Source organism: Chiloscyllium plagiosum, chromosome 6 (assembly GCF_004010195.1).
Source record: "Chiloscyllium plagiosum isolate BGI_BamShark_2017 chromosome 6, ASM401019v2, whole genome shotgun sequence".
In the NCBI taxonomy this organism is placed as follows: domain Eukaryota; kingdom Metazoa; phylum Chordata; class Chondrichthyes; order Orectolobiformes; family Hemiscylliidae; genus Chiloscyllium; species Chiloscyllium plagiosum.
The window spans coordinates 45,897,657-45,909,042 of record NC_057715.1 but is presented as its reverse complement, the minus strand read 5'-3'; the positions used below and the strand labels follow the sequence as shown (position 1 = coordinate 45,909,042).

Genomic DNA, 11,386 nt, shown 5'->3' with positions numbered 1-11,386 from the left:
ACTTTTGCATATTGTAAGTGCCATTACAAATTCAGGCCTTGTATTTTGATATTGAAGAATCAATATCAAAGAAAGTAACCATGAGTGCCAAAATAGCTAGTAAAATTACCATGGGTCTGAAAATGTGCAGAAAAGGTCAGTAACATCAATTGGTTGAGACAGTCACAGGCCAAGATTTAACCAGTTGTACTCTCTCTTGTCTTCTCACTCAGGCAGCAGAGCTGGTTACTCTCCTGTGTAGTCTATTTTGTTCCTTTGTTTCACACTCATTTGCTGCTGAATATTGATATTAGTTGGGGCTGGACATTTGTTGCTTCTGAATGATGTTGACATGCTTTTTGAGCCACCTAGAAGTATAGCCTTGAAAATATTTGCCAACGTATACACCAAGAAATAATAATTTTCTAAAACTAATGAAACCCATGTCAAAGGGTATTGAATTCCTTTCTCATTGCTATTTCTGATAGAATTTGGTCAATTGCCATTGTGAAACATTGTATGTTGTGAGGGTTGAGAAGGATATCAGTCTGAAATGGCCATGCCTGTGAGAATTCCTCTTGAGGTTGGAATACTGAAATCGGTCATTTCAGACAGTAATTAATCCCATTTGCAATATCCCTGGACTCTTGCAGAAAAGTTACTTTTCAACACTGAGATACTGAATTTGAGGTGCAGAGTTCTCTTTTGTTTTCTTTTGAAGTATTCTGCAGTTGTCTATGTTGAGACTGAAAAAAATCATTTTGTATTAATCGAGAAAATCTATTGGCTTGGACACTGTATTGCTTGCTAGCATATTTGGATGTGTATTAATGAAATCCAATTTGGGGCTACACGGGAATCAGTCTGTGTTGCAATTGTAGCACGTGGGGACTTTGTGTAAAGGTGCAATGTTCTCGCTGCCTATATGGATGAGGGCAAATTCTGCAAAGCTGGTGAGCAAACTGACTTCACTATTGTGGTAGTGGAGGAATGGGGTAGGGAATGAAAAGGAATGTGGTTGTGGTTGGAGACTGCACACTGTGTTAGAGTTACACTGCTCTCTGCAGTTCCATTTCATGCCTGCAGTCAAATCTAATGAAAACTCTGCGTGGCTCCATGACTTGCTCCATGAAAAGAGCAGGATCCAGTTACTTGGACTGTGTAAACGATGCTCTGTTGAGAGAGCTTGAGGAGTTAATGTCAAAATTAAAATAATCAGGTGGATTAGAAGATTAAATAAACAGGTTAAATATGTGGCTGAAAGAGAGTGAAGATTCAGGGGTTCACCTCATTGTGACCTGGCATGAATATTGAGGAAAAGGTGAGCTGTTCCAGTGGGATCATGTTCTATTTAGGGCAATAGACAGAGGTAGGGGTGGGGGACACTTGCAGAAGAAGAACAGGGTGAGGGTGAGGTGTCTTTTGGGAGGAGAATGTGCTTAAAAGGTGCATAAACTCCTTAAACTGTCCAACTTTTCAAGAATAGTTAAATGTGAGGTGATAGATTTTGGGAGATCCAGTCAGGGAAGGATATATACAATGAATGGTAGGAGAATGGAGGAACAAAGGGTTCTTGGTGTACAAGTTCATAGATCTCTGAAGGTGTCAGCACAGGTTGGGTAGTGAAGAAGGCATACTGGTTGCTTGCCTTCATTAGCTAGGGCACTGAATATAGAAACAAATTCTATTGTCACAATGTTATAAAACATTGGTTAGGCCACAGATGGAATACTGTGTGCCGATCTGGTTGCCATACTATAGGAAGGATGTGTTTGCACTGGAGAGGGTATAGAGGAGGAATTTCACCTGGATGTTGCCAGCGATGGATAGCCTCAGGTAAGAGGAGAGACTGGATAGACTGGGTTTGTTTGCCTTTGAGCAGAGCAGGTTGAGGGAGGATCTGATTAAGGTATATAAAATTATGAGAGGCATTGACAGAAAGATCTCTTCCCCATGGCAGATGTGTCTAAGACCAGAGGACATAAGTTTAAGGTGAGATGTCAGTGGTTTAGAGGCGATCTGAGGAAAATTGTTTTCACCCAGAGGGAGGTAGAAATATTGAGCATTGTGCCTGAGAGGATTGTGGAGGCAGGTAACCTTGCAACATTTAAGAAACAGTTAAAATACCAGGGCATAGCAGACTGTGAACCTAGCAGGTAAAATGCAGGGATTGTTGTAGTTTGGTTGTTGTTCGTTGGCATGGACATGGTCGGCCGAAGGACCTGTTTCTATGCCTTATGATTCTACCTAACTGTTGACACCCGTAAAAATGTGTTTTAAGAATGAGAATGTGTTCCTTAAGACTGTAGACTACGATATAGAATTTTAAGTAATCAGACTGTTTGTTTTCCTCTGTTCATGGGTCCTTGTGAATATGAGATGAATTGACAAGGGAAGTGAAGACACATGTACTTAGGTACAGTGAAAGTTTTGTTTTGTTTTGTGTGAAGACCGGACAGATCTTACCATGCAAAGTCAATAGGGGTAACAGAACAGTGGTGAGTGGAAGTAGGAAGTACACATACATTTGAGGGTCATGGGGAAGGATAGAGGGGCATTGGGTGGGATAAGGAATGAGGTGCTGTGGGGTATAGGTAGAGAGCAAACAGCAATATTTTATATTTTCTTCTTCTGTTTTAATTTTTGAACGCAGTACTGGAGCTCCATGCTCAGATTTCCATCCTGTCCAACTCAAAAATTGTCAGCCTGCGATAGTCAGGTCCTTCTTGTGTCAGATTCCTAATCCAACCTGCCCCACCCTGACTGAAAATGGAAAGCACAGGTGGCCATTTTTGAAAGTTGGTTTGTGGAGCTGGGAATTATATATACTCTTTTTGGAGGAGAGGAGAGTCCTGGAGGTTGATCTGCATAAATTGTCCAGTGAGGTAGGACTTACAAGGGGGTGCACAAATAGAGTTATTGACGATAAGGGCAAGAAGTTATGTTGAATTTTTTTTTAAATTGGATACACTACATGGAAGTACAATGTCTGGATCTGTTCACCAGTCTTTTAGGAAAGATGTTAAGAGTTGTTGAGAGGATACACAGGAGATTGACTGACTAGAATAGCCTAGTGGCATGGAAATTTAGGTGCAAGATAAACCTGGAGAAGCTGGCATCGTTCTCCTTGCAGCAAAAGAGATTGAGGGGCGATTTGACAGGAAAGTATGAGATCATGACAGGTTTAGATAAAGTCAACAAAGCAAAGCTATTTCCATTATGTGACTATATAAAAATTGAACACAACTGGGCAATAGATAAAAGAGGGATGTAAACACAGTGAAAGGTGATGACTTGAAACTAGCTGCTTATGAGAGTGATGGAAGCAGAGAGCAAAGGGAAATTGGATGGGCAGTTGAGGGGTTAGAAGGTTTACAAGGAATTGTGGGAATGGGGGACTGGATTACTCCACAGAGAGCTAAAAGATTATGATGGGCCAAAAGGTCTACTGACTTTTAGCACAGATTATAATCTTCACCCTGCATCCCATTTTCTTCTTTCTTTATCCATCTTGTATTCTCTTGCCCTTCAGTCTTAACAAATTGTACTAATACAACAAAATACCTTCTGCACTGATCCAAGACCTTTCACAATGTTTGGTGTAATGAACAGAGTAAAAAACAATAAACAACCTAGAAAGTTCCGCTATAATCATGTGACTGGATTTGAAAAATAACCCTCTGGAGCCCCTGTAAAGTCAATGCCAGCCCAAAATATAATAACTAAGCACTTCCAGATGGGTCTGAATGCTCACTATTGAGTTATAAACTGCTATTGAAATTTATCTCCAAGAGAAACCCTTACCGACTAGAATTGATAGTTATACCTATTCTACAGGAAGATATGTGAATGAGTTTCCATTTAACTCCTGGAATGGGCCATAGGCAGTTGGGTATCTATGATGCAAGGCTTTGACTTGAGGTAAACTATTTCTGCTCCACCTTGGTCACACAATCCCACAAATTTGAACCCACCTGCCTTTTTGAATATACAATTTTGAAATAGCAAACAATTTAGGAATCAGTGCTGATCCATGCGAGGTAAACTGAATATCAGCATTCTCAATAAAACAAAAGAACTGTGAAGACTGGAGATCTAAATCAAATAAAAACGGAAATTGCTGGAGAAACTAAGCAGGTGGCAGCCCCGTGGCAAAAAAAAGTTAATGTCCAATGATTCATACTTGAAAAGTTAACACTGTTTTCTCTCCACAGGTGCTGCTGTATGCTGATTTTCTTCAGCAATTTCTGCTTTTGCTTATATCAACACTCCTAAACTTGGGTTCCGAAGAAAACATCTCTGACTTATTGAAAATAGTATGTGCTGCATAAAACATTTTTCAACATGACATGAAAGGAGGAGTTAAATTTTGGAAGAAAAACTTCCCAGAGGGCTTCTGAAAAGATTTTTAAAGACAGTTTTTCAACTCATGGACTCCATTAAAACAAAGACATTGTTATGGGGTAACAGTCAGTTATTTTCTTTTGAATAGGTTGTTGCTAATTGAACAGTCTCTAATTTTTTGTGATGGTCTCTCTTTGTGTATACTTATGTACTCTGTTGCAAAATATTTCCCTTGTGTCATCAAATCATACAATTTTGCAGTATAGAAGGAGGCCATTCACCTATCTGTACCAGCCCTTGACAGAGATACCTAGCTGGTCCCAAAAGCTCTTGTGGTACTGTCCCTACATTTGGATTATAAGGCCCAGGTCTAAGTCCTACCTGCTCTAAAGGTGTGTAATAAACTATTCTCAACAGATTGATTCAAAAAAACCTTCAGCCTTATCTTTGTAGCCATCTCACTTCATTATTTTCAAATACATATCCAGTGCTCTTTTGAAATCTCCTGGGTGGCACGGTGGTTAGCACTGCTGCCTCACAGCGCCAGAGACCTGGGTTCAATTCCCGCCTCAGGCGACTGACTGTGTGGAGTTCTCCCCGTGTCTGCGTGGGTTTCCTCCGGGTGCTCCGGTTTCCTCTCACAGTCCAAAGATGTGCAGGTCAGGTGAATTGGCCATGCTAAATTGCCCGTAGTGTTAGGTAAGGGGTAAATGTAGGGGTAGGGGTGGGTTACGCTTCGGACTTGTTGGGCCAAAGGGCCTGTTTCCCCACTGTAATCTAATCTAATCTCTTATGGAATCTGCCTCCACTGTTCTCCCAGGCAGCACATTCCAAATGCTCACAAATCTTCAGTAATGAAGTTTCTCCTCATCTACTTCTAGCTGTCTTGCTGACAATTATGACGTTCTGACCCTTTGTTACTGACACAGCAATTACTGGAAATAGAATATCATTCTTTACGCTGTCAAAATTGTTCATAATTTCAAACACCTTAATAAGGTTGTCACTTAATCTTCTCTGTTCCAATGAGAATAAGCCCATTTTTTCTAACCTTTCCTTGTATAAAATATCCCTCATGCTTGTTATTATTTCAGTAAATCTCCTGTCTCTTGTTTAAGACTGTTTAAATTAACCCAGTTAAATTTATTAACACTTGACCAGTGTTTTGTTCTTTGCAAAGTCACAGCACGTAAACAGGGGGAATAGGGAAGATAAGGAAAACACTTAAACAACAATCTGGTTATGGACAGAAGGGTAGGGAAACCGGAGCCCCCGGAGGAAACCCACGCAGACACGGGGAGAACGTGCAAACTCCACACAGTCAGTCGCCTGAGTCGGGAAACACTTAAGGAAAACACTTAAACAACAATCTGGTTATGGACAGAAGGGTAGAGGGGGGAAGGGACACGTTTTAAAACTTGCAATCCATTCAAAGCCTGTGACAAATGAGAATGATTTTCTTGTGAAGTTTATTATTCCATGTAAACAAGAATCCCAAAGATCTTACCTTGAGACTGGGATTTTGATTTTGTATGGCTATTCCTTCTCTGTCCCTCCACTCTTTTTAATAACATTTTTATTTCATTATCATAATCATTCCACTCTGGAACAATTCGCATAGCAGCTTTTAGCTTAGGTTCTTTAGTCCTAGGGTTGTTGCACTGAAAGTTAAAAGCAAATCCACAATTTGTAAAGACCATTTCTCCTTAAGATACTATTTAAACAAAAGGCAAAGCTCAAAATGTAATGCAAGATAACATTATTGTTCATATAAATAGGCTTGATCTGATTCTTCCAATAAATGTTAATTCCTTAAAACCTTTGTTTTGCTATCACAAAGTTCTATATATGTCCTAATCTATAATTATTGATAGTTCACAACTTTCCAGTTCAAATGCTTTCTCAATAATATTTACCGTAGTGGACATTGTTAGGGGTTTTAGTTAAGTATTCACAGATGTTAACTACACTAAGGAGGCCAATTTTGACTCCTAGGTAAAAACAATGACTGCAGATGCTGGAAACCAGAGTCTAGATTGGAATGGTGCTGGAAAAGCACAGCAGTTCAGGCAGCATCTGAGGAGCAGTAAAATCGACATTCCGGGCAAAAGCCAGAAATGGGCAATTACAATTCCATTGATGACCATATTACCTTACATCCGATCCATCACATCTTCCCCTCAGTGCAAAGTTCCCAGGGTAAATCAGATTAGATTCCCTACAATGCGGAAACAGGCCCTTTGGCCCAACAAGTCTACACAGACCTCCGAAGAGTAACCCACCCAGATACATTCCCCTACCCTATATTTACTCCTGACTAACACACCTAACATTTAGCATGGCCAATTCATCTAACCTGCACATCTTTGGATTGTGGGAGGAAACCGGAGCACCCGGAAGAAACCCACACAGAGACTGGGAGAATGTGCAAACTCCACAGTCGCCTGAGGTGGGACTCAAACCTGGGTCCCTGGCACTGTGAGGCAGCAGAGCCACCTTGCCACCCAGTTTAACTGTCTACTGAGTGTGGTTTTGAGAATGTGAGGCCCAAAGGTGGGCATTAAAATTACTTTTGTGTTACATTAAGGAAGAGTATAATGAATATGAGCTACTGCAATCTGCGATTTCCCCACTCCATGTAGTATGCTTGCAGTCATGGCCCAGGAGGCCTACCTTCTTCCGAACCTGGTAACCTCTAAGCCACTTGATATTGAACTAATCATGAGCAGCTAAGTCACAGTTCGACACTTTGTTCATGATGTTGTGTAGAGAGATTGATCATTGAATTGAGACAGAAATCAGTCAGCATAATATTTAAACTCTCACGAGATTGCAGCCATTCTTAACAGCCTAACTGGTTTGAAACTAATGTGTCTGCAGTATTAGCAACAATCATTATCACATTCTTGGGAGAGGTGAGTATTGTAAGGATCATCACTTGATTTGAGAAGCTGCCATCATTAAATTAGTAGTTGCCATTTTACTCACTTTAGTCCTTCTGGCAACAACAGCATAAGAGCATAAGGTAAACAAAATGGGACCAGGTTTAGACCATTCAGTTACTCAAGCCCACCCCATCATTCTATATCATCATGGCCCTACGCCTCCACTTCTCATTCTTCATAGCATTCAACTCCTTGATATTTCAAAACCTTCTGTTGAAATATTTTCCAACTCTCCGGGGCACAGAATTCCAGACATTCTTCACATTTCTTTGTATCTCAGTTTTAAATGAATGTATCCTTATTTTGTAACAAAGCCTAATTCGAGATTTGCCCCATCAGTGGAAATACCTTCTCAACATTTATTTTTTTCAATATGATGAACCCTCATTCTTCTAAACTTTAATAAATAAAGGGCTAACCTGTTTAGATGTTCTTGATAAGTCAAATTCTGCATCCTAGGAAATGGCCTAGAATCTCTTTCAAACAGTCTCCAATGCCAACATGTCCTTTCGTAAATATGAGCACCCAATGTCCATAGTACTCCAGGTTCAGTCTCATCCAGATCATGCACAGTTGTTTCAAGACTTCCTCATTTTTAAAGCCACCAGCAATAAAGGCCAAATTCTATTTGCCATTTTATTATTGCTGCACCTACCTGATAACATTTTGTGTTTCATGCAACAGAATATCCAGCTCTGTGCTGTACTTTTTTGGAATTTATCTCAATTCAAATAGTAGTCTGCCTTTTGAGTCTTTCTACCCAAGTGCATGACCTACACTTTACTACATTAAATTCAATTTGCCAAGTTTTTGCCCACTCATTTTTTCCTATGTCCCCTTGCAGATTCCTTGTGTCTTCATCACAAGATGCCGTTCCACCTATTTTTTATATTGGCAGCAAATGATATATTATACTCTGCCCCCTTTTCCAAGACACTAATATAGAAAGCAAATAACTGAGGCCTGAGCTTTGTGGAACTCCACCTGTTCTTTCCTCAACTTGTAAATTCACATTCTTTCTCAAATTGAATTCAAAATTATAATTGTGTGTTGCTACCTCCGAAAGGTTCCTTACCCATAAGAGATCTTATAAATCCTACCTCATTATTACATTATCACATGCAAATTAGACTATTCTGAGGTAGGTTCTGCAATGTACTCTAAGAAACAATCCGTGATCCAGTCTGCAAATTCATCTTTCACATTTCTCTTGCCATCAGATTTGTCCAGTCAATATTCAGATTAAAATCACTTGTGATGACGCTATTGCCCTTCTTACATGCCCTTATTATTTCCTAACTTATACTTTGTCCTAGAGTGAGGCAACTCTTCAGGGCCCTATGATGATTCTCATTCGTTGCTGCTTTTTTTTTTGCTATTCCTTATTTAAACCCAAACTGGTTTCACGTTACATTCTATTGTACCTATATTGCTACTCACCACTACACTGATATATTCCTTTAACAACACCACTACATTTCCTTTTCTTTTCTATCTTGGTGGGCGGCACGGTGGTTAGCACTGTTGCCTCACAGCGCCAGAGAATCGGGTTCAATTCCCGCCTCAGGCGACTGACTGTGTAGAGTTTGCACATTCTCCCCGTGTCTGCGTGGGTTTCCTCCGGGTGCTCCGGTTTCCTCCCACAGTCCAAAGATGTGCAGGTCAGGTGAATTGGCCATGCTAAATTTCATATAAATTTCATGCTAAATTTCATGCTAAATAGTGTTAGGTAAGGAGTAAATGTAGGGGTATGGGTGGGTTGCGCTTCGGCGGGTCGGTGTGGACTTGTTGGGCCGCAGGGCCTGTTTCCACACTGTAAGTAATCTAATCTAATTTTTCTGGAACATTGAATATTGAGTCCCCAGTCCTGGTCACACTGCAACCATGTCACTGTAATAGCTATGAAGTCATGTAAATTTATTTCTATTTGAGCCATAAATTCATGAATCTTTTTAAAATTAGAACACAGAACTGTATAGCACAGGAATGGGCCCTTCAGCCCACAATGTTGTGCCAAACATGACGCCAAATTAAACTAATCCCTTCAGCCTGCCGTCGGTCCGTATTCCTCCATTCTTTGCATGTTCATGTTTTTATCTCAACGTCTCTTCAATGCCCTGATCATATCTGCCTCCATCAACACCCCTGGCAGCATGTTCCACACTCCTACTGTAAAGGAGACTAAATTATAAGCAGCGAATGGGATGGACTTGATTGAAAGAAAGACAAGTGAAATACTACTTCACCTGGGGCCTTGGACAATGAAGAAGGAAGAGTTGAATGGGCAAGTGTTACACCTTTTGCAATTGCTTGGGAAGGTCCCATGGGGGAGTGAGGAAGTGTTAACAGTGATGGAGAAGTGGACCAGGATGTCAAAGGGAGTACAGTCCCTGTGGAATGTTGACAGTGGAGATGTGTTTGGTGGTGGCATCTTGCTGGAGATGACACAGGATGACCCTTTGAATGTGAGACTAATGGAGTACTAGCTGAGAGAGTGAAATGCTGGGATGTGAGGTGAGTGTAGGAGTTTAAAGGAAAGTTGTGGAGGGAGGTATTGCTATGTCTTGTTTCCTTACACCTTCCACAGGTCCATTGGAGTTAGGAGCAGGTGTTCAAGTTCAGAAAATGTCATGGGACCAACAGGAGCAGCTGATCGATGAGTTAAGTCCCAGTGGGTATTTCCAAACTATATTATTGTACTGAAAACAAAAAATGCAGGAGATCACAGCAGGTTAGGCAGTATCCATGGAGAGAAAGCAAGTTAACGTTTCAAGTCTAGATAACTCTTCACTAAAGCTGAAGTGAAGTTGGAGGGAGCAGCATTTATGCAGTAGTGTGGTTGGGGTACACGTGGGGAGGATGCTCCTTTTGCAATATTTTGTAAGTGTTTGTTTAAGCAAGGGTAGGGACTTACTCGGTTTATTTACCTTTTTAAAAAGTCTTCTAAAGTTTTTAAACTTTAAATCGTTTAGTCAGGTCAGGAGAGGTCAAAACAGTGGTCTGCCCCTCTTGCTCCATGGGGGAAACTGGGCACATTTCCAGTGCCTGGGCCAGCAGGAAGTGTGCAGGAACTGTGTCCAATTGTAGTTCCTGGAAGCTTGGATTTCAGAACTGGAATGGTGGCTGGGGACGCCATGGAGTATCCGTGAATCTGAGTGCATTGTGGCTAGCATGTTTAGAGAGGTGGTCACTCCACAGATGAAGACCTAGAGAAGGAAAGGAATGGGAGACCACCAGGCAGTCTAAGAGAAACAAGTAAATAGCATTCAGTCTTGGAGGCTGACAAATAGATAGAACATAGAACATAGAACAATACAGCACAGAACAGGCCTTTCGGCCCATGATGTTGTGCCGAACATTTGTCCTAGCTTAAGCACCCATCCATGTACCTATCCAATTGCTGCTTAAAGGTCACCAAAGATTCTGACTCTACCACTCCCACAGGCAGCGCATTCCATGCCCCCACCACTCTCTGGCATCTTTCCTATACCTTCCACCCTTCACCTTATATTTATGTCCCCTTGTAACACTCTGTTGTACCCGGGAAAAAGGTTTCTGACTGTCTACTCTATCTATTCCTCTGATCATCTTATAAACCTCTATCAAGTCACCCCTCATCCTTCGCCATTCCAACGAGAAAAGGCCTAGCACTCTCAACCTATCCTCATACGATCTATTCTCCATTCGAGGCAACATCCTGGTAAACCTTCTCTGCACCGTCTCCAAAGCTTCCACATCTTTCCTAAAGTGAGGCGACCAGAACTGCACACAGTACTCCAAATGTGGCCTAACCAAAGTCCTGTACAGTTGCAACATCACTTCACGACTCTTGAATTCAATCCCTCTGATTGGCCAAATTTCCCTCTATCCCATGCCTCCTGACTTTCCGCATAAGCCTACCATGGGGAACCTTATCAAATGCCTTACTAAAATACATGTACACTACATCCACTGCTATACCCTCAAACACATGCTTGGTCACCTCCTCAAAGAATTCAATAAGACTTATAAGGCAAGACCTACTCTTCACAAATCCGTGCTGGCTGTCCCTAAGCAAGCAGTGTCTTTCCAGATACTCATAAATCCTATCCCTCAGTACCCCTTCCATTACTTTGCCT

The 11,386-nt window shown here is 41.2% G+C and overlaps 1 protein-coding gene across 4 annotated transcripts in view; it reads right to left on the bottom strand.

The window, feature by feature from the left end:
• The window catches only part of uggt2 (UDP-glucose glycoprotein glucosyltransferase 2), a 386,557-nt gene that overhangs the window by 15,648 nt on the left and 359,523 nt on the right, over positions 1 to 11,386 (bottom strand). For all 4 annotated transcript variants that reach the window (XM_043691459.1, XM_043691457.1, XM_043691458.1 and 1 more), the window contains exon 39: positions 5,831 to 5,984. In XM_043691459.1, the coding sequence (XP_043547394.1) occupies positions 5,831 to 5,984 (154 nt within the window). The remainder of the gene's footprint in view (positions 1 to 5,830; positions 5,985 to 11,386) is intronic.